At 36.2% G+C, this 24,936-nt stretch overlaps 1 protein-coding gene across 1 annotated transcript in view; it reads left to right on the forward strand.

The window, feature by feature from the left end:
* The window catches only part of LOC136835350 (glutamate receptor 2-like), a 42,017-nt gene extending 21,097 nt beyond the window's left edge, over nt 1-20,920 (forward strand). Inside the window, exons 5-9 of the mRNA XM_067098734.1 lie at nt 5,703-5,793; nt 11,742-11,859; nt 14,387-14,537; nt 19,473-19,587; nt 20,285-20,920. Coding sequence (XP_066954835.1) covers nt 5,703-5,793; nt 11,742-11,859; nt 14,387-14,537; nt 19,473-19,587; nt 20,285-20,374 — 565 coding nt within the window. The 3' untranslated portion in view covers nt 20,375-20,920. The remainder of the gene's footprint in view (nt 1-5,702; nt 5,794-11,741; nt 11,860-14,386; nt 14,538-19,472; nt 19,588-20,284) is intronic.
* The last annotated feature ends 4,016 nt before the right edge of the window (nt 20,921-24,936 follow it).

Below are 24,936 nucleotides of genomic sequence, written 5' to 3' on the forward strand. Positions count from 1 at the left end.
CGAATCCGGAACCGCGAATAGGCGGTGGTCTGCCGTATATCCGATGAACGGGATCATTCTACTAGCTCCCCTTGGGGACATGTGGCATCTCCCTTAAGGTGTATAGCTGCAAAAGAGGTGTGTGTGTGGGACTGGCCTTCTGCCATTCTCTTTTTACCCTTTTTCTCCCAGTGGGCAGAGGTACGGTTAGCAAGAAGTCACATGCTGGACAGGCAAGCATGCAGGTGTTATAGGTGACTAAGTATCCTATCTATAATCTAGTTCAGTTGGATTAATAGATGCAAGTCCTACCCTCTCTCTAGCAAGGAGAGAGAGGAACTGACAATGAACAAACCCGTTGGTTATCTTCAGGTTTATCGTCCGCGACAACATGGGGTCATCCAAGCATCCAAGCTTTTCTTTGAATCAGTGGTGCTACATCCCATTAATTCGAAAGGCCTAGAAGTTGGGCAGTTGAACACTTCACATGTTCAACAGATCAGAGATATGGATCTCCTTCCTTTGCTCTTACACGACCAGGAAGAGGGACCGCAGGTGAGGCAAACTACCTGTCAGAGATTTGCTCAGAATCCTCCCACCAAGAAGTAAGTCTCCCATATGTAAAGACCGAAAGTTTGTATATGTTTAGGAATAAATGACAAATTTTTTTTAAGTAATTTGTATTTTTCCTAACATACAAACCTGAGGTCTTTACATAAATGGCCCACCTCCAACCACCCCTCATTCTGCTACCTGGGCCAAAAGGTAAAGTGAATGCGCACTGACTTGATGGCAGGGCTTCCTCCCCAGTAACCGCCTTGTTTTAAGTTAAACAGCCAGTTCCAGCTTGTGCTGACAGCACATCCCATATGTAAAGACCTCAGGTTTGTATGTTAGGAGAAATAAAAATTACTTTAAAAATTTGTCATTTTAGTTTTGTTATGTAGCACATTTCCCTCTTTGGCATACATTTCCTTAGTACTGTATGTATGTTCGCACTGAGGTAATTGCATGATTTGCTTCCCTCATATATGTGCATTACAAATACTGTACAATACAAACCATTAGCAGTCTAGCCTTCTGGGCTTTTACTATAGATTAAAACTAATGTTTTTAACTTTTTTGTTTTCCCAAATGGAAGAGAAACTGAGGTTGTCCTGTAGTCAGGTGCTTATTGCATGTGCTTCATTGTATGCACTGACCACAGTATGTCTACCAGCCATTTACTTTTGTTTTACCCTCCATGTTCCTTTTGCATTTGTTTTACCCTCCACATTCCATGGATAGTAATGCTCAGAAGTGATGCTACATGACTGCATAGGATTTTGTTGAAAATTCACAAAATGGCAACTAATATGTTGCATATTTCTCTCTCATTTCAATGCAAACACACGATTATTTCATAAAATAAGCCCATAATATGTTTCATAAAAGTAAAATCTGTCATATACATAACTGTAGAAAATATTACTTGAAGCCAAATTTTGGAAAAACAGTGACGAAACGTTTCCAGATCTTTCGGTTTTCCAGCACCGATGTGTTCAACAAAGAAAAGTCTTCATCAAACCTGGATTCAAATATTAAAGTAAAAAGATTTTTTCAAAGCTTTTTCATATTGCTTGCCTTGCAACCATAAACTTCTAATTACTGAAGTTCTATTTAGTTATTTTTACCCCCTGAAAAAAAGATAAAGAAAATAAATATGATAGTGTTACTGTAGCTAAAATGCACCCACTGATATCAATGGGTGGGCGTGGCCTGTGTGACACAACCATTTGATTGTCAGCAGCATGAATCACATGAAACATAGGTCTACAATGTGTAGACAATAATTTTGAAAGTATTTATTTTATATTATCAGAATTTTAGTATCATTAAAGATTAAATTATTTGTCATACAGTATTTCTTAACCACTTCAAAAATAATGGTTTACTATTAAATATTCCGTATGCTGTTACATTTTTGTTGAGGTCATAATTTTGTTCCTAGGCCTAGGCTTGTTAGTTATCTTTACTTGCTAAAAATTCATTAAACTTAAGAATCACCTTTCTATATTAACAGTTTCTCACCAGAAAGGATATGAAGTTATCTATACATTCTTGGACATCAAGTTAGCTTATAAATAAATCTATTATACACCAAAAGCAAACAGAAGGACTTTAAATATAATAACATTCCTTGTCAGTTAGAAAAAAGTACTGTATTGCATAATCCTTTTGTGTTATTACTAATAAATATTTACATTAATAGCTATCTTCTCGATATAATTTAAAGAATCACCATCTTTTATTCTTCAGATAACAGGTAATATCTAAAAGTAAATCCTGTAGTAAATGAAATTACATGAAAGGCCTATAAATAATTTTGCAACATAGTTTGAACTTAGCCTAAAACTTCAAAATTCAAAGAAAACTTTGAATTTTGGACTTCAAGTTAGCTTATGAATGAATCACTTTTACACCAAAAGCAAACAGAAGGACTTTAAAGCAAATAACATTCTTCTTCAGAAATAAAAGTATTTATCAAAAAGTAAATCCTTTAGTAAATGAAATTACATGCAAGAAACCTCAGATTATTTTTATTAGTCCTGTAAATGATTTCATAACATAGAGTTTGAACATAGCCTAAAACTTCAAAATTCAAAGAAAACTTTTGATCGAGACGGGCGTTATAAATCCCTTTAATTATTAAACTAAAGGGAAATAAGGAGCCTCAATCGCCTCAACTAAAAACGAAATACTGGTACTCAACTTAGGTGACGAAAGACCTTGTGAGGAAGCCATAATGATGCAAAAAGGCACAAGATTAAAAAGCACAACGAAAAACGTGTGACCGTAGGTGCTTGCTGAAATGGAATCGGCTAGCAGTGTTTTGTGTGCTGTCCGAGTGGTGCATGGGTTTGTAACAGCACCTCCCTGTGGGACTTTTGACTTTGGGATCTCTATAGGATAAGGTTCCGTGTTTTGTAGTTCACCCTTTTCCATACACGACTCCATCTGATGGAGCTCGCTCTGGGGTAGTAACTCAGCATTTCATTTAGCTTTCTCTGGTATCTAGCAACGGAATTACCTAGAAATAAGTGCTGAATGGACTTTTTCACCGGGTGACACGGTCCCCTCTCCAGAAATAGATTTTTCCTTCGTCAAAATCCCTTTTGCAATTCATATCCCTATTTTGACAATTTTGTTATGACTGTTAAGCTTTTTAGGTCTACTATATGTTGTAGAGGTAGCTATGAGGACCACTTCGAGTAGCAAGTTAAGCGTGCTGTCATTGACGAGACTGGTAACCGTATCCCACGTCTCTTGGAGCTAAGCAGTGTAAAAAAAAAGTTGTTCACGTCATAGTTTACAAATTACACCAGTGCATAAAAGAGATCATATTCATATACCCATGAGGAAAATAATGTTAGTGGTGAATTAGCAAGTTTATCAACATGTATGACTTGGAAAATAAAAAAAAAAAAGTTTAACACTACTTGGCAACCATTACACTTAGTTTTAGATATTGGATGATATAGACGATAAGAAAAGAAGCATGTTGTGTCACTTAGGAGTATGGCTATACCTTGCCATTTGTTGGGGCTGTACAAAACTAATTGCTGTACCATATTTTCCCAGCATCAAAGAAGCTTTTTTTTTTCCAAAAAAATTAGTCTCAGAAATTTACTTTGTATCATAGAGGCTGAAGATTGTTTTTCATTGGCCTATCCTAACTCCAGAGGAAGGTTATCTTTGCTATAGTCTGTCAAATACTCCAAGATCATGGGGGTGTGAAAAAGCTGTTCCTGTGATGACAAACATGTCATTGTTATGATAAAAGTATGGGATTAGTGGAGCCTGCTCATGTAAAAGTTTTCTAAATTATTGCCATGAATTTTAAAACTGACATTAAAAACACATTTGACTTCAGATATTATCACTTGAAAACTAATTTTTTCATGAAAGCAAAGATGTGGCAGTATTTTTGACCCGCACTGCCAACTTCAGTTTCTGTAACACATGGTTGGCGTAGGTTATTTAAAGGATCAGTAGTCACTTTAAAGATTATGGGCTACTTTTTAAGCAAGACCCTGTGCTAGCATACTGCTGACTTAATCTAAAACAACGACAAACTTTACTGGTTTAAGCTTAAACCAGCCATCATCATAAAGAACTATCGCACTCGAGCTGATATTGTAATAGGACAGATTGGGCAGCCATAGCAGAAACAATAAGAGTGATTGACTGACTGTAGAGAGTAATCAGAATTCATATAAATGACCTCTGGAATTAAAATAGTAAATGGACATTTTCTAATCTTGCATACCTTGGTGATTTGACAAATGTCCCATTTTTTTCTTTTAATTGTTGCCATAATTGTGTAGAGGATTGTTGATAGAGATGTTTGATATGTGCTTAATATTTCCACAATATTTTCCTTCTTTTCTAAACTTTCCAGAGCAACTTGTATATGTATTGGATTTATTATTACTGGCTATATATTACTGCTATATATTTGGCAAGTCAACTTCTTGTAAAGGTTGTGACTTATCAATTTTGTGAAACTTATGCTTTGATTTTTTAATCGTGTAGACTATATGTATGTGTATGCACACCATTAAAGTAAACTCCTCCTCCTCCTCCTCCTCCTCCTCCTCCTCCTCCTCCTCCTCCTCCTCCTCCTCCTCTCCTCCTCCTCCTCCTCCTCCTCCTCCTCCTCCTCCTCCTCCTCCTCCTCCTCCTCCTCCTCCTCCTCCTCCTCCTCCTCCTCCTCCTCCTCCTCCTCCTCCTCCTCCTCCTCCTCCTCCTCCTCCTCCTCCTCCTCCTCCTCCTCCTCCTCCTCCTCCTCCTCCTCCTCCTCCTCCTCCTCCTCCTCCTCCTCCTCCTCCTCCTCCTCCTCCTCCTCCTCAAAGTTTTAAAAGAATTTTTGTGATATGTTTAAAAATGAACAAAAAATGTTTATAGTCTTTTATTTATTGTAAGCCTAAGTAGATAGAACTACTGCACTGTAGGTGGCTATGTTCCAGGTAAACTGTATATATTGTACATACTTTTAAAAGCAGTCAGTTTTGTAGATACAGTATGTGAAATTGAATGATAAGGAAATTAACACTGAATTGATTGATAATTACAAAAATACTTATTAGGACAGACAATTATTAGGTCTTTTTTTCCTATCTTGGGGTACATTTTACATGTGTGATTTTCTATGATTAAATTTAATCCCTTGGTGATTTCTGTCCCATAGGGGGTTATTGCCATCAGTGTGCCTCATGCAGTGAACTGTAGGCATTTATACTTAAGGTTCTTTGCAGTGTCTCTTTGACCTTTAGCTGCAACCCCTTTCATTCCTTTTACTGTACCTCCATTCATAATCACTTTCTTCCGTCTTACTTTCCACCCTCTCCTAATAATTGACTTATACTGCAATTGCAATTTTTCTCCTGTTACACCTTTCAAACCTTTTTACTGTCAATTTCAGTTTCAGCGCTCAGTGACTTCATTGGTCCTAGCTCTTGGCCTTGGGCCTAAATTCTGTATCATATTCCTAGTGATTTCTGTGTGTTTACTGGTAAATGGTTTAAGATTTACAGTTAGATTTACATTTTTGATTTTACTAAATGTGATGCATTACTGTACATTAATTCAAAGGTGACCAGTGTACAGTAGTTAAAATCAATTTTAGGCTAATTCACTTTGTCATATTATGAAAAAATTTATATATTTTTTTCTGATTGCAGATCTAAGCCTATTGATTCTGTTGATGACTTGTTGCACAGCAATGTACGACTAGCTATCAGAAGCAAAACAAACACATATTCAACCATGGTGGTAAGAAGTATTATTAATGTTGATAAAATCACATTAGAATAGTATTTTATGTTTAGAGAAGCTGGTTTTTCAGCTACACATAGGAGATGTATGATATTCTCTGTCCATATATATAGTAACATTATCTCTGTAAATGATAGTAAGATGTGAATGAAGAGGTCAGGAATAGTCAAATGCCTTTTATTATAGTGACAGTGCTGTACTTTCCCCAGTCTGCTCAAATAAATGGTGTGAATTTTCAAAAGGGTAAACTAACATTGATATGTATACAACAAATAAAAATGAATTAGCCTTTCATTTGGTCTGCAACACTTCCAGAGCAGAGAATGCTATGATAACACTGTTAACAGCATAGCACACTGAGAAGTGGGTATACAGCATGGAGGGGGAGTTACTGGGGTAATCATGTTTGGAAGGGATGGCTGGGAAAGCAGATTGGGGAAGGCTGGGAGATCACTTGTGTGCTTGGCAGTTTTCATGGCTGTTATTGGCTCAAAAGCAATGACATCTTACAGTATGATATTGTTTATTGCCTCTGAGTGGCAGATGGAGATGTGTCATGACTACAACATAGAAGTTTCTTCCTCTTTCAGTATTGGCTGCCTGCGAAGACACCAACACGCTAGTTCTGAGGCACGCTCTGCTACTTTGCCCAGTTGTGTGTCATTTCTCAGTAGTTGCATAGTAAACAATTGTTGTGTGGTAACTTGTGTTGTATTCTGATTTAGTGGCTTTTTTGGGTGTCCCTGCAATATTGCAAATGCTTTTTTATCTGTTTGTGGTGCTGTTCTTCTGGATATGGCCCCACCACCTCCAAAGGGGCCCAGGAAGGTACTGATCCTCCAGAAGCTGGATCAAGGCCAGCTTACCTATGGCCCCGATCATTGGGTCTTTGCAGGGTCCCTTCGGCCCCTAGCTGCAACCTCTTTCGTTCCTTTTACTGCACCTCCGTTCATATTCTCTTTCTTCCATCTGACTTTCCACCCTCTTTAACATCTGTGTCCTAGTGCAACTGTGAGGTTTTCCTCCTGTTACACCTTTGAAACCTTCTTACTGTCACTTTCCATTTCAGCACTGAATGACCTCATAGGTCCCAGTGCTTGGCCTTAGGCCTAAATTCTATGTTCTACTCAACTGATGTTCGACAGTGAAATAACTGCTCCAGTTTCTGCTGGTGAGGAGGAGCAAGCTCCTCAAGACAACAACATTGATGATTCTGATGCTCTGCAACCCCAAACTATAAGGAGTCAGGATGATCTTGGACAACTACATTGAGCTGATGAAGAATCCTCACATTACTGCAGCTGTATTTTAGACCCTTTGTTTCAGCAGAAGAGGCATAAGTTATTTCATAGCTAGTAATTGCAAATTGCCATTCTTTTTTAACAAAAAGAACAAGTTCTTCAGACCCCCACCATCAGGCATCCAAGCCTTTCGCCGTCCACTTTTGTGGTAACTTGGTCATTCAGCTCAGAAACACAAGTAAAACACTTGGCCAAGTGTTGTTGACCTGCTAGAATCTTCCAGCCAGACTGTAAATTGAAAACTTTAGGCAAAAAGCAGTTGTCTACCTTATTTTCCCGTATTTGTAACAAACTCGATAAATACACTTAAAAAAAAGCAAACCCCCTTCTTTTTCTGCTGTACACAACTTGCAGTATGGTAAGCTACATGATTTTTTGAATTTTCCCCAAACACTGTAAAATACTGTATGCAAAAAAAGTAAACTGCTTTTTTTCTCTTATGCAACATGCAATACAATAGGTTACACAATCAGTATTTATAATTCCCCCCCCATACCTCAGACACAAACACACACAAAAAACAAATCTACAAATATAAAAGTCCTATGTCTCTGTCACTAACCTGTGTGCGCTGCCCTTGGTGCTTCTTATGGTGGCCAGACATTTTAAAAACTTTTAAAAATCCACCTCCTCCCCCTCCACCAGTTTGACTTTCTCTTTGAGACTGGCATCATCTTCCTGTGCCTCTTTGATGTCTAGAGGGTCCTGGTCATTGAGAGGCAGCAAATAGACATCAGATTCCTCACTGGATGACCCTGGCACATCAACATCAACAAAGGAAATTTCTGTCAACTAAAGTTCCTCTGTTTCTTCAGAAGCATCCAAAGCTTTGCCAGGAGTCTTCTCATTAGAAAGCTTATGTTGAATCTTACATCGAAACAGCCAGTCTTTGGACACTTTAAAGCCTGCAACCTTATGCAAGCCTGAGAACTTAGTACCTACAGTCTGTAACTCAGCGCCACATATGTTCACACCAGCAGCCCTCTGTTGATGAAACCACATCAAGGTCAACTTGTCAGTGTCCTCATAATGGCCATTTGCCATGACTGTGCAGGCTTGACTCCTGGCTGTCTTCATACTGAAGTCTGTCGCATTCTACCTCAGCTTGTCCTGGGAAGCCTTGATACCATGCAAGGTTGACTGGGCAGTGCCGTAATCCTCCGCAGTACTTGACCTAGACCAGTCTTGCTTCTTTCTCCCAACAATTTCAAGTTTCTATTGAAGGGTAAACACCTTCTTAACCCTCTTATGACATGGTAGGGTCATACACACATTCCACAACACCACACACAACACAAGCAGGACCTGCAGTGCTGCAGGCACAGCAATGAAAGCCACATGCTAGGGAAATAGCATCATGAAAGCAATCTGCTCACGAACAGTTCAGACAGGCAACTAATCAAGCATGACTGTACAAAGAAAGAAAATGCTCTTTGTTACGGAGTGCACTGATATTTTCTGGATTAAGCCAATTGGCTTAAGATATGTTAATGATTCTATGTCTATCAGCCATTAAAAGTAGAATTACAGTGATGTACAGTATACAACTCCCCTAATAGCGAGGAAGTTTACAAAAAATAAGTGCTTGGCCACCTCCTTACCTACCATACACTGTTGAACTGATGACATATCCATATCAACCAGTAGAAAGCAAAAACAAAGTGATGTTTCATGATGTGCTAAGTGATGTCATGCATTTAAGCCAGTAACAAACACAAGCTCACTCCCCCTATCTCTTTCACTTTGTGCATATTTCTTAACGCAGTATCACATCCCCCCCCGCCTTTTTTTCTGCCCAATTTACTGTACAAATACCTTTCATTACAAGTTTAGTTGACTCCAAGTATGGTTATCACACGTATCATAACAGTACAGAAGAGAATATTTTATCACTGTTGATATTCCATCTCTGATTACATAAAAATATTTAATATGTGAATTTGTAGATGATGGCAAAATGTGCTTTTATAACATTTCTTAATGTCATCACCCAAAGTGAAGGAGTGTATGTGTACATATGTACCCTACACACGCAAGAGGATAACGAAGGCATTTATCTTTTGGACTGTATAAATAAAAAATTAGAAAATACAGTAAAAATGAAAATGAGAATAGTGTAAAATAAAATAAAGTGTGTGTTATAGGCTTCAACATTAGTGATATCTCTCTCTCTCTCTCTCTCTCTCTCTCTCTCTCTCTCTCTCTCTCTCTTCTTTTTTTTACTTTCTTACAGTACAGTACTGTACATATCTTTTAGTAAAATGTGGGAGAAGCATAAACATAATAACATAAACAAAAAAGCTCTAGCCAAGTCAGATGCCTGCCTACCTCTATCCACCCATCCCACTCTGCATTCCCACTTCCCTGCTCCAGCCACCTTCCTAAGCAACCCATTCTGTGAGGGAGTTCCTGTTCACAGCCTTACTGCCCCCTTCTCTTCCAGGTCACCCATTTGACACCCCCCCCCCAACCCCTTTCTTAATCTGCATATGAGTGTAAGCTGTGTTACCAACATTCCCTTAGACCACGCAGCATTGCCAACCACTGGAGAATTGTTTTTCAAATTACTTGAAATTTACACATATACCATATATGCCGGCGTTTAAGGTGACTTAGAGATAAGACGACCCCCCATTTTTCATGTAAAAATGTAGGTTTAGAGGTATGTTTACTGTATAAGATGACCCCCAATTTATTAAAGTAAATAACACTGTTAGCTGATGCAAGTTAGTTGGTACATAAATAAAATCAGTAATTATTGGAATTATACAAAAAATGTGTAAAATCAGTATCTTCAAGATTATAAAATGTTTGGCAAAGCTCACCATTATGAAAAAAATACTTTTGTACTCCTTTAGGAAAAATATATGGTAAATATAACAACAAATGCTCGACACCTATGATGTTGCTATCGGTGGAGTAATACCTGTTGGAAGTAGATCCACATGAGTGTATTCCCCTAAAATTGGAAATAACCCCGATATTAAGAATAACTGGGGAACTCTCGATAAAATTCTGCCAAGGAAATATTGGCCTTTAATAAACACAAGGCTTGTAAGTCAAGCACGACTGGGAACTATGAACATGGCTATGTTTAGTAAACAAGAAAGTTAGACTACAGTACCCCGATTTACCCTTTTGGTAACTTCAAATTATCTATCAACGTTAAAAGGCCATTGTATAATAAAGTGTCAATACAGTAACAAAGTTGTCTAATATAGCTTTATAATAATGGTACTCTGGATAGAGCTAGTAACAAAGTGAGAGCTCGCTCATCATAACATCTAATTACCTGTGGTAATTACTGTAATTACAGTTTTTTTGTTTACAGCTTCGATAGTTATGTCGTTAGATTCACTTGAATTACTAACAGTTTTTACCGTTATTACAGTTGTTTTGTTTACAATGTCGATAGTTGTGATGGTAGTTAACTATTGACACAACTATCGACACTTCGGGGTTAGCCTGTCATTAAAAATCTCAGCAGGATTTAAGGTTTGCTTTTTATACTTGGCGTATAGGACGACCCCCCTATTTTGGGGGAGATTTTTTTTAAGGTTAAAAGGTCGTCTTATACACAGGCATACAGGCAGTCGCCGGTTTACAATGGGGTTTCCGTTTTTACGCCTCGTCGTAAACCCAAAAATCGTCGAAAATCGTAAAAAATCATAAGAAAACCTTACTTTTAATGCTTTGGGTGCATTGAAAACGATGTAAACTGCATTTTCATTGAGTTTTTCATAAAAAAAACTCCAAATTATGATTGTTCTGCCGTTTTGGAGCCATATGTCTTCCGTTGGATCGGCGTACGACGCGTCGTAACCCCGGAACATGCGTTGTAAACCGGGAAATAATTTCTGATGAATATATTTGAAAAGCGTCGTACTTCAGAATGTTGTAAGCTGGACCTGTCGTAAACCGGGGACTGCCTTATAAGGTATATGTTTTTGGTCCATGGTCCCTGGTCTGGGTGTGTCTAATAATGTTGAGTTCCAGATAATGGATATCCAGATATTTTAGGGAATACTGTGTTATGGTACTGTGCTTTCCCATTGTATAAAGTTGTCAAGGATATTGCGACTGGATGGTGTGGAGAAATGAGTTATTCTATAAAGTTTTCAGATCACAATATGATCCTCAGCTCAGGTTTGCATGCATCTGTGAAATTGTGACAGCTTTGCCTATTTTTAAGTTTGTCCAATAGCTATTATGATATTTTGTGTGTGCTTTTATAAAAATGAAATTTTCTTGCTACTTGTTTTCTCCCCTGTTCTATTTTCTTCCCCACTTATTCGACTGTTTAAATATGGTGATATAAAAATGTATGCTGTATTGACTGTTAGCTTTCCAGAGTTTTTACCTCAGAAATTTTTTAACCACAAAATAAAAATACTGTATTAATTAATAGTAAGCATAGTAACTTTTAACCTAACTTTTGTTATGTCATTTGTTGTCTAGCATTCAAGAGATAAGAGATCTTGCCAGTAGGTAAATGTACATTATATGATATTTGCAATCGTATATTTGCAATCATTTTATTTATCTCAGTAGTAGAAATTAAGAAAGAATTTAAAATGCTTTGGTTAATTTGCAGCAAGAGGAGCTCTACACTGAAAAGTATGTATGATAAATTATATTTTTCAGCTTAATGAAAATGGAATCTTGTATAAGGGACGAGATCGAGTCAGCCTTTTCTCAGGGACTGAAATTAGTACATGGGAATTTTTCCAGATTATTGCAGATGGCACATTTGCCCTAGTTGGTAAGTCCTGAATTATTATTATTATTATTATTATTATTATTATTGTTATTATTATTATTATTATTATTATTGTTATTATTATTATTATTATTATTATTATTATTATTATTATTATTATTATTATTACAGTAATCTGTCAATTATCTGGATTATTAGAGCCAAGGTCCTGTTGGATAAGGTCAAATTAACCTATGGGAGTAAAACAGCAATGCTGTACCCTTACCCCACCTTATCAATACTGCATAAGTGTGAACACTTACTGTGCTTATAAACAAGAACTGCACACATTAAACTGAAAACTTGATGTAGAAAGGCAATTATCTAGCTTATTTTCCCTTATTTGCAACAAAATATACTGTATAAATATACTTTCCAAAAATAACTTTTTTTTTTCTCTTGTACACAACACACAATATGGTAGGATACACTGACAAACAAAAATGAGTACTGTGCACTAATTTTTTTTCATTTTGCCCAAACCCATTACCAGAGTCCCCGGTTAACGGTGATCTAGTTTCATGGGGCTTGTCTAGCGATGAAAATCGGCAATTTTTGGCGCCAAAAATTGCTTATTTCCGTTTGTTGGCGCTGATAATAGGTGTTGGCACCGATACAAACCTAACAGAGGTGCCAATAACTGAAAATCGGTGCTCTTTGGTGCCAATAAGCCCCAGAAATCGCTGAAAAGGCGCAGAAAATCACCAATTTTCGGTTATCGGCGACTTTCGGTTATCATCACACCCTCAGAACGAAAGCCCCGCCGATGACCGAGGACTGCCTGTATACAACACAGTCTTTGAAATATATTGTACACAAAAGAGCAAACACTTTTTTTTGTTTTTCCCAAACCCATTACATGTGCAACAGTCTTTGAAATACATTGTACACAAAAATAAAAGCAAACCCTTAATGTAGGAATACTTTTTCTTTGTCACTTACCTATGTGCACTGCCCTTGATATTTAAGATGGCTGGACTTTTAAAAAACTTATGAGGAGGTTTACAAGTCACCCTCTCCCTCCCTAAATCAACTTTGTCATCAAGACCATCATCATCATCATCTTCATGTGATTCCCAGGAGACATTAGTAAGTGGCTGCAGATTTGGTCACTAGCAGTTCCAAGCTGAAAGACCAAGATACTGAAGATGTGGATGCAATAGATTGGGATCTGAAGAAGTTGTTGGGGGTACTCTCACAATACAAATGACAATTGTGCTTTGCAATGATATTCCACTGAAACCCTTGAACTTTTGCAACCATGCCCAAAGCTCCGGGGCAGTTGTTAGGATCAACACTGGGGTTCTCCATGTACTTGACAGCATATTGCAGACTATCCACAAGTTCTTGTATGAAGGTGCTCATTGTGGAGCAGCCTTGTCCCCATTGTCCTCTTAGGGCTTCCCCTTCTCCGGCAGCAACTGCAGCAGCTATCTTGCTGTTTGACAAAAGTTGGAACCCGGGGTCGCCATCGTTATCATCCAGCCACTCTCATAAATCATCATCTGGATCTTGTTGCCTCCCTTTGAAAGTGGCATGGAAGCCGTTGTCTTTGAACCCCTGGAAGTCCATCAGGAACTTAGATGATGTGATGCCAGTTATAGTGAACATCAATCAATAAACTTACATAGTTTTAGTGCAGGTAGTGTTCAGGTTCTTAGTTCAGAGTACCAGCTCCTCTTCGTCTTAGGCTAGCATAGGAGGAGGTGTCCAGGAACATTCTTTCTTCGCTGTCCTTTGTGAGTTTGACTCCTTAGCCCTTTGAGATTAACTATGTGGTGCTTTTTTTCATTCCATGAGAGGGACAGCACCATCAAAGGCTCCTAGGTATTTTCTAGGGACCCTGTGGATTTTGCTCAACAGGTGTGTAGGCACCCAGCTCAGCTTGGATAGACGTGTCTTGCCTGAGTACTTTACTTAGTGTAAACCTGGTGGATGAAGGGTGATTACAGTGACTTAAAAAATTTTTTCTTCCTAATTCAGTTGTGGATCAGCATCCAGGCTGAAGTATAAGCTGGGTTGTGCTAGATACAGGTACCTTCACTTAAAGCTCCCAATCTTGGCATAGTGTTTAAGTTGTGTTTCCCTCTGCACTCCCTGTCTTCAATTCCCATAGGGATTTCATGGTTCTCAGATGTTTTTTCCTTACATTTTTGGAATACCCTCCTGTCACGTAGTGTCAGTAGGTGAGTGAGGGTATTCCCCCATTCAGCCCCTTTAAATACCAGTACATACCTTATTTCCAAGTCCAACAACTGATCCAGCCTGTACAGAAGGAAGAGTACAAATTACTTTTAAAATTGAAGTTTGTGGGCATTTCAACTGCAATTTGGGCACCATATGGTTGATGGGCATTCTGTGAACAACTTGGTATTGCATAAGCAAACAGTTTTTATATCTTTAGCAAAACTAATAATAGGCAGTTTCACAATACATGTTCTTTTAAGTATAGTTGTATATCCTTGTTTTAGATTTTAAAGATTTGTTGCAAATGGATATTAGTTAAAAGTTGAAATTATTTCATTTTTAGATGTGTATAGCTCAGCAGTTGGAAGTGCCAATTCATTTGAGAAGCGTAATGAGAAATGTAAATTCTACATTGGCAAAGAAGCTGTTAGGACCGATGCTGATGTCTTTGCTTTCATGAAGAATAGTCCAGTATTTTACCAGTTTGACAACATGTAAGTATGTGTATTATTTTTTACATCATGTACTGTACATATATAATGCAGTTCCTATCACTTCTGCATCTGTATTTATATAGAATTGGCTTTTGAAAAAGCTGTAGCAGTACCCAGGAATTTTATACTCAAGGTATGCTAGATGTAATGCCAAAATTTGGAAATTTGTTTTTCATATCAAAGCTCTAAGATAATTGGAATAGTGAGCATTTGATGCATACTCTCTCTCTGAGAGAATGCCTTGTTGAAGTTATGTGGCTTCATCGGAAAATGTATTTTATGTAAAATAATTTGATAAGTAAGAGGCCCATGAACTGGAGGAATATCTTTCCCTGCCGAGGTTTAAATATGTCTATACTGTACTAATTTTTTCTCAGTATTGCGTCAGCTTCTTTCAGATTTTATCAGTTTTCTCCCATCTTAATATCCAACCACTCCAAATTTATTTCCACTGTCTTATCATCAAGGAGAGATGCCATTTTTGAGGTTATAGTTCATTTTCAAAGACAATAGTGGGAGCTATGATGGTCTCGCCAACCACTCAATCATGTTTTCTTTACATGAAGTCAATATGTAAGTCTAGATTTAGGCTAGCTTGCATGTGTGTATGTACACACATATCATGTTCAGTAATCTGTGCACATACCGTGCCCCCCCTCTTTTTGGTACATTATTTTTATTGACATATTAAATGCAGTACAGTAAAGTAATTAGTGCAGTAATTTAGTGTTAAATGCACATATATTTTAGTAGCACATGTGTACATGTACATACATCATGTGAAAATGTGTTTGCGCACACCTTTTTTTCTCTATCTCTCTCAATAGCTGTAGGTGATCATAGAAAAATGTTCAGTTAATATGTTAGGAAGTATTTTATAGTAAGGCTGTGACAAATATACAACGTAAATTGAAAGGGAATGACAGTGACAGTGCCAAGTACGGTATTTTCAAAGGATATTTTTCATGCAGTTAGCAAACTCAGATATCAGGCAACCTTTTGCTTCTAAGGTGCTGGTTTTGAGTGATTTTACTGTGATAATAATATTTGTTATAGTTACGGTAGAACCCGGACCTCAACACTAAACTGTTCCAGAAGAAGCGTTGAGATGCAATTTACTCGAGATCTGAATTGATTTTTTCCATAAGAAATAAGTGAAAATGGATTAATCCATTCTTGACCACCAGTTATTACCCTAACTTGCCTTTTTATATAAAACATTATACATAAATTACAATTAAATAAGTTCAGAGCTAAATAACATACCGTATTAGATGTCCAATGCGGCCGTATTAGGCTACAACAAAAGTTATTACTAATAATAAAACATTAAAAAACAAGTCTAATTATTACAAGTAAGTTAATAAAATATTGAAAACAAGCCGAATTATGTCTTATCACACACTTAGGAAGATTGTTTAGATATGTCAGCAGTTTGCCTTTCAGCCACTTGCCATGAGTGGATGTAAGCAAACCATTACATCGCCCTAGTGGCCTGTCGTGATAATGTAAACATTGTTTATGTATTTGTGATAAATTTCATACAGTCTACTGGAATACTGTACATGTATTACTTTCACAGTAAGGTACACAATTCATTATTCGAAATCCTTCAGGCCAGATGTGTTTCGGTATTTGGAATTGTTCGGATTTCGGAACTGTTGGGTCAGGAGCATAATCAGACATCACTACTGCATTAAAAACATATTTTTTTCCTTTCATGTTTTTTCATAGTTATTTATTTATTATCATTTTTATTATTTATATTAATATACTATTAAATGAATATGAGATAATTAAGCTCATCAACAATAAAATAGTGGGACAGTTAAGGCCATATGTACAATAACACGTTTTTTCAACAAAAACATGTTACTTAATGTCGTCATTAGTTTGCAGTCGTAAATCTGAGGATAGTCCGGGAACAGGAGTCGCAAGTGATGACACATCATTATGACCTACTTTGTGGAATTTTTCATCCCACTATTAAAGTTAAAATTATTGTTAAATTCTTGTTTTCATGATTTATTTTACGTGGCTAAGGACCAACAGGTTACTTAGCAACGGGACCTACAGCTTATTGTAGAATCCAAACCACATTATGGTGAGAAATGAATTTCTATCACCAGAAATAAATTCCTCTAATGATGACAGTTTGATGACAGGTTTTGATGAAACCCTGTCAGGGCCAGATAGTGGGCTGGGAGGCTTTAACCAGTTTATTGGTGTTAAACGTTGACTCCTGAAACGGCCCAATGGGGTTCTCTTTTAACCTCTCTGTAACCAGCAGCTTTGACGTGGAATGGTGTATCCCTAAGGGAAGGCTCAGCCTAAAAGGATAGTCCACAAAAAGTCTTAATTACAGGGCTGTACCTAATATGGAGATGTGGTCATATGGCTGTCGCCCAAACTATTAGGAGATTTATTGGTCATGGTCACACTGTGGATGTTCAGTTATGGTGCATATCACCAGACTGATCTAGGGATATGCAACGTTAGGCAACGTGGCTCATACCAGTGTGATCTAAAGGCACACATCGCCTGAATGACTTTACTATAAGTATGTACGACATGTGGTCAACTGAAAATGTAGAATTTCAATATATTGTTATTTTATAACTCATTTGTTTTGTAGACACACCAGCATGTATGTACATGCACACACACACACACACACAGTTTTTTCAGTCCTCTACACACATAAAGGATATATATAAACATCTATCAAGAATATATATAAACATACAAAGTACAGGTACAGGCCAATATAAATTTGTATTTTCATAAAAAAGTATTTATAGTAAATTATTTAGGTCTTTGCAGTTCTTATTCATATAGAAGACATAATATCATTTTTTCGTCTCTTATAGACATGCATTACATACATGCATTAATACACACATACATATATAGACTGATATACAAATTACCCATTGCAATATGATGAAATACTTACCTCATTGTATTGATGAAAAGTTAATTTGTTTTTCCTCAAAACAGAAAGAATATTAATTTTATACTTGTACTCTAAATACTACATGATCTCATCATACTCTACCATTAGATTTTGAGGATCTATGCTCATTAATAAAATTATAGACTGTACTTGCCTTCCATATACGGCAAAACTGTAATCAGTAAACACACGCATTAGCTATGGAGGTCTATTCTGACAAGTCGTAATTTTATTAATTTTGTATCATCATTTGCCAAGATTCATTTCTTGGACCTCATTAAATCTTTTACAACGGAAAAACTCCTCCAAACCCTATTAATTTTTTCAGCAGTAAAACCAACAGTTTCTAGGTTAAAAGGGATCTTGACAAATGTTTTCTATTTTTTTTTACTGAAAGAAGGAAAGAATTTAAAAAAATATATGCCTTTTGCCAGCATATGAAGATTATTTTCAGTAATAAATAAAGTGTTTAGGTTCTATTAATTTAATTAACCACAATAATATTTTGAACCATTTTGGATTAAATTCCTTGGAAAAAGATATAATTTTTAATCTTCCATTCAGAGGACTTAACCAGCAGTCAACGTGTTAAATGCTAACTTTTCTTATTTTCAAAGGCACTATTGCCAGCAGCAGACGTGACACAGCTCAAGCAAAGTGGTCCAAGACTTGGTGCAGAAGACATAATATCTCGTCCTTGGACAAAGCTGGGACTTCCTCCTGTAGGTTTCTCCAGAGGCATCTCCTCCTCTACCACACAGGGATCTGCTCAGCTCTGTATATTGTCACAAGGGCACGTCAGACCAAGACATCTTGACCCTCATTAAATCTTTGGGTTTTCCTTGACAAAGTTCTTAAGTGGATCGAGGGACCAAATGAACCCCTCTTAATCTTCCCAGGGACCCTGCTACTTTACTGCGACAGCTAAAGGGTCAGCGAAACTTGGGCAATTTTAGGCCACAGTCTGCTCTAACTTTGGGTTTCCTTGCCAAAATGAAATACTTCAAAACCCTGGCCCTGAACTTTTGTAAAGAACTTGGAGATTTTGAAAGCTTGTCCTTTTAGATATTATCTTCACAGGACTGAGAAGATCAGAGGCCAGGCAAGCAATTTATGATATGGTGTGGTATGCATCCCCCGTGAATACGGGGGGTTACTGTAGTTAATGTAGCAGATGTATAGAGTGACAGGGGTCTCAGAGTTCTAGCTGATAATTTTAATTCTTTTCAGATCTATCAGAAGTGGACCAATTGTGGTAATAGCATTTAAACTCAAATGACATTCATAATTATATTATGAATCTAGTTGACATATTCTGTTTTGAAGTCCATGACTTGGGTTTTCATTATTTGGGACTGGTAGAGAGCTTAGACTTTCGAGTTTGTAACAAGTTTTTGGATATAGAGAGAGCTTTGATTCTGAGATGCAATTACTCAGTTGACAACTCCTGCATTTTTTTGTTCATTCTTTGTCCCCCATTTCGTGATTGAAATCGAGGTAGCATTTTGTTAGTATGTTTCAAGTTAAATATATCTTAGTTTAACCAGACCACTGAGCTGATTAACAGCTCTCCTAGGGCTGGCCCGAAGGATTAGATTTATTTTTACGTGGCTAAGAACCAATTGGTTACCAAGCAACGGGACCTACAGCTTATTGTGGAATCCGAACCACATTATAGCGAGAAATGAATTTCTATCACCAAAAACAAATTCCTCTTGTTCCTCACTGGCCGGTCTAGTATGTTTCAACTCCCATCCCACTAGATTTGTAATTTAGCCACTACCGATCATTTTGGGAGAAAATTATTGGAGGATTTAGCCATAATGGTGTCTTCTCTAACTTCTTATCAATTGGACTGCTCTTAAAGAAAAGTTGGTTTGGATGTGTAATGCTTTAACAGTACTATCAGAATGCTTGTTTGTGTGTGTTTTTTTATGACAATGCTTTATTTTTTATTTTGAAATCCTTATTTTTCACAGTATGCAGTGGCTTCGATACTTTGGCATCATTGAACACATCAAGAAAAGGTATTATTCTGCAGCTTGTGAGGTCAAGGATTCCTCAGATACTATCAAACCGATGTCTGTCATTCAGGTGAGCTGTATTGCATGCAAATATAATTTGTAATCATATTTAAGTATTTCCTCTATTGAAATCATATACTGTACTTTACCTATGAACAGAAAATTCTTTAGCTGTCACTTTGTAATGTATTGGAATTTGGAACATTTACCTAGTTGTTTTTGTTAACTGTTACTTTATGGTGTGTGTTTAAGTTTTTGTAGACGTGAATATAAATATTTTAGATTGTTATGGCAACAATCTTGTTCCATTTCCAAAAATTAGGTCAAGTTTAAGAATTTGTAGTCACAGTAAACTGAAAATATCATGCACTACACTAGAAAGGCATAGTTACTTGATTAAAATCCAGGTGTGAACAGATAGAAACATTGTAGTTTGTTGAAATTTGAATATTTATAAGTTTGAGGGTACTCTTGTTGTAAGAAACATTCATGATCCTATATGTATCCATATAAGTACATGCAAGCATTTAAAAAATGAACATATTTCTGTCTTCAACATTTGTTTGAAATTAAGCTAACCATTTCAGACTGAAAAAATATGCAATGTAATGCTTCATTGTATATAGTTATGGTTGTGTCTCCTTTGGAGGAAACAAATATAGATTTATATAGATTTTCATTCTTTAGTGGTGTATTCAATTCATTATTTATTACAGTGTTACCATAGATTGCCATTACTGATGAAAATATCATTCTTTATATTATAGGTTCAGGGCTCCTTCTACATACTTGGTATTGGACTATTGTTTGGGTTCTTCATCTTCTTGGTTGAAATCATGTGGTCAAATGTTCTGTAATATATCTGTCTGTAGTAGCATCTGAAATAACATCTGACTTGCTTACATCATCAGTAACTCTTGATCTACATACTCTATATCCATTTAGCAGGTCTTTTGTAACATGATGTATAAGTTATCTAACATTAGTCTTATAAAGATTAGTAGGCACCCCCTGGTTAATGGCGGGCTTGGTTATTGGCGATCTGGTTTTACGGCTCTTGTCTAGCTACAAAAATTGGCAATTTTCAGTGCTGAAAATAATCGACGCCGATAATTGGGTATTGGTGCCAATACTTACCTAACAGAGGCACCGATAACCAAAAATCGGTGATTTTTGGCACTTTTCTGTGCTGATAAGCCCCGAAAATCGCTAATTTTTAGTATCGGCAATTTTCGGTTATCATCACAGTGTCAGGACGGAACCCCCGCCAATAACTGGGGAATGCCTTTAATTGGCAGTATTTCAGTACTGCAGAGCTTTCTCTATTAACATGATATGATTTTTTACCCATGTTGTAGTTGTGAACTGAAATGTCAATAAATATTAACCAATGAGCTGCGTTATTGATAGTTTTGCAGCTCTAACCCAAAGGCATTGACTTCAAGATAATTTTAATTCTTGGACTCCTAGCTTTTTGCAAAGGGTAGGGGCTTCAGAAATTAGTTTCTCGAACTTAAATTAGCCAGGCCTTTTCACCTTTTAACCTATTTTTTTGCTTGATACCTAGTAGGATTGACCTTTAGGCAAGAGCCCCTGTATGGCATTGAATATGCTTATGCTCACTCCTATATTAAGAATTTGAGCAGTCAGTGTGTCTAAACAAGGCAAAAGAATTATGTAGGATTTTGCCCTTAATGCTGGGTTTGATTTTGATGTACTGATGACCTTTAAGCCACTGAAAGCAAGGAGTATATTTATGAAGTTCTCATAAGGTGGTCACCATTAGAAAAATCTAACTGCAGTAACAGAAAAACAAAAAAGGAAAGGAAAGTACCTTAGAGCTGACCCAGCTTTGATTTTTATACCATACCGTATAGTATGTGGAACAAATAATTGTTAGAGATTCCTTGTTCTTAAGCTGAGAGAAAATAACCTCCCTCAGTATTTGAGAACCCATGTTATATATCCCTCAGTATTTGAGAACCCATGTTATATGTACTAAGTTTATGTCCAACACGGGGAAATGTGTGTCAGACTGAAAAAACAAATTAAAGGTTGATTGAATCTTCTACTAAAGCTTAATTGCCTATTTTTCAAAATATCAAAGAAATACAAGGAACCAAAGTACTAGCTTTGGTATGCTTAATTATATCCAAGGGGCTTAATTTTGCCTCACTTTGAAGAGCAAGAAGAGGCTCCAGAGAAAAATTAGTACAGTACCAGAGTAATTAAAATTAAGATATAAGTGGCTTAGAAATAAATCATATCCCTAGTAAAAAAAAAACACTAAACAATAGAAATAGAAAAATTTAACTCGTGGCAAAAATAACCACAAAAAAGTCAGAATAAGAAGTACACCCATTGATATCTAAGCTAATGGAGTTCAAGCCTTTCTGTAAATTTGGGTAGACGTCCAAGAAATATTGTAGTAAAGAGGTAGGTGCGATTTGTGGATGTGAAGGTAATACCAAAAACTGGACCAACACTGTCCTTAAATACATAACTTTGGCCTTTGATGTTGTGCAAGTCAAAAAAATTTTGTTTACATACATAATAGAAAACGTATTAATAATTAAAACAAGCATAGCAGCAAAAGAAGGTAAATTGGAGTTCAAAATACAAGAGATAATTAGTCCTGGGTTTTAGTCCTTAAAAGCCAGGTATCCAAAATCTGGAGTAACAAAGGGACAATGCAAACACATTCAAAAAAACCAAAAGCATGCTGAAACCAATATTGCATGATGCCATGTCAAGTACAGTACTGTATAATAATCCACTATCCACAACTGCATGATAATGTTAAACAAATTAAAAAACCCAAAGTTAGAAATATACCACCACCAAAAGCAAATTGAAATACTGATAATGACGATAGCTATACAAATCAGTATTTCAGATCAGTAATGCTGTTCAGTATCAATACTCGTGTAACATCAAAGAAAAATAAAAGAAATTGGTCATCCTCAAGCTGGAAATAAATTAGAATACCAATTTATAGCAATTATTCCTGTAACCATATCAGTAAAGAACACTTACAGAAGAAAGGTGCATAACTGGTGAAAAAATTACCCAATTACCAGGTTTGAAGCCACAGCAGAACTCCAGCAAATACAACCCCAAGCTAAAAATCATGGCCAACACTATGGCAGGTGTGTGAACTTTATAGAACTATGCAGCTCAATGGAAAATATAACAGGAAGCATTAATTAATACAACAATGAATTTCATCAAATTCAAATAGACCACTAAGTTATGCATGTTCATAAAGCAGTTAATGGTTTACAGAGTTGCATACCCATTGTAGACAAGTTCTTTAAAATAAATTGCATTAACTCATTAAAATTGAAATTCATCAAAATGGGAAGTAAAATGCTAAAAGAAAAAAGATGAGCTGTACAAGCCATGACAAACAGAAAAAATTTGCATTTGTACATCTCCAAGATTTGTCTACTCTCTCATATGTCCACTCATTAACTACTACATCATTCAGTATGATATTAACCCTTAAATGCCTACTGGACGTATCATACATCGACTAAAATTGTCTGTTGGGTGCCAAGTGGACGTACTGTACGTCGACTACAAAAAATTTCAACCTTTGGTCAACTTTGACTCGTCCGAAATGGTTGAAAAACGCAATTGTAAGCTAAAACTCTTACATTCTAGTAATATTCAATCATTTACCTTCATTTTACAACAAATTGGAAGTCTCTAGCACAATATTTCGATTTATGGTGAATTTTTGAAAAAAATTTTCCCTTACGTCCTTGTGATAATTCGGCCCGAAAATTTCAGAAATTCTTTCGTCATTTTGTCGTAATTTTTGCACTGTTTTATATTAGCCGTTACGTAAAGTTTTATATATGAAAATGTGCGCAATTTCATCAAAATACAACAAAAAATACAACCCATGGTTGTAGCTTTTATCAGTTTGGAAATATTTTCATATAAATCTCGATAACTGCCAAAATTTCAACCTTCAGTCAACTTTGACTCGACCGAAATGGTAAAAAAACGCAATTGTAAGCTAAAACTCTTACATTCTAGTAATATTCAATCATTAACCTTCATTTGCAACAAATTGGAAGTCTCTAGCACAATATTTCGATTTATGATGAATTTTTGAAAAAACTTTTCCTTACGTCCCGCCAAAAATTCTTTCGTCACGTTGTCGTAATGTTTGCACCGTTTTATATTAGTCGTTACATAAAGTTTATATATGAAAATGTGTGCAATTTCATGTAGAATACAACAGAAAATAACTCATGGTTGTAGCTTTTATCAGTTTGGAAATATTTTCATATAAATCACGATAACTGCCAAAATTTCAACGTTCGGTCAACTTTAACTCGACCGAAATGGTCAAAAAACGCAATTGTAAACTAAAACTCTTACATTTTAGTAATATTCAATCATTTACCTTCATTTTGCAACAAATTGGAAGTCTCTAGCACAATATTTCGATTTATGATGAATTTTTAAAAAACTTTTTCCCTTACGTCCGCGCCAGAAATTCTTTCATCGCGTTGTCGTAATGTTTGCACCGTTTTATATTATTCGTTACATAAAGTTTTATATATGAAAATGTGTGCAATTTCATGTAGAATACAACAGAAAATAACTCATGGTTGTAGCTTTTATCAGTTATGAAATATTTTCATATAAATCACGATAACTGCCAAAATTTCAACCTTCGGTCAACTTTAACTCAACCGAAATGGTCAAAAAAGGCAATTGTAAGCTAAAACTCTTACATTCTAGTAATATTCAATCATTTACCTTCATTTTGCAACAAATTGGAAGTCTCTAGCACAATATTTCGATTTATGATGAATAATTGAAAAAACTTTTTCCTTATGTCCACGCCAGAAATTCTTTCATCACGTTGTCGTAATGTTTGCACCGTTTTATATTAGTCGTTACATAAAGTTTTATATATGAAAATGCATGCAATTTCATTTAGAATACAACAGAAAATAACTCATGGTTGTAGCTTTTATCAGTTTTGAAAAATTTTCATATAAATCACGATAACTGCCAAAATTTCAACCTTCGGTCAACTTTAACTCGACCAAAATGGTAAAAAAACGCAATTGTAAGCTAAAACGCTTACATTCTAGTAATATTCAATCATGTACCTTCATTTTGCAACAAACTGGAAGTCTCTAGCACAATATTTCGATTTATGGTGAATTTCTGAAAAAAACATTTTCCTTACGTCCGCGCGGTAACTCGGCCAAACATCTCAGAAATTCTTTCGTCATGTTGTCGTAATGTTTGCATCGTTTACATTAGTCGTTACATAAACTTTTATATATGAAAATGTGCGCAATTTCATGTAGAATACAACAGAAAATAATTCATGGTTGTAGCTTTTATCAGTTTTGAAATATTTTCACATAAATCTCGATAACTGCCA

This window comes from Macrobrachium rosenbergii, chromosome 55 (genome assembly GCF_040412425.1).
Source record: "Macrobrachium rosenbergii isolate ZJJX-2024 chromosome 55, ASM4041242v1, whole genome shotgun sequence".
Classification (NCBI taxonomy): Eukaryota; Metazoa; Arthropoda; class Malacostraca; order Decapoda; family Palaemonidae; genus Macrobrachium; species Macrobrachium rosenbergii.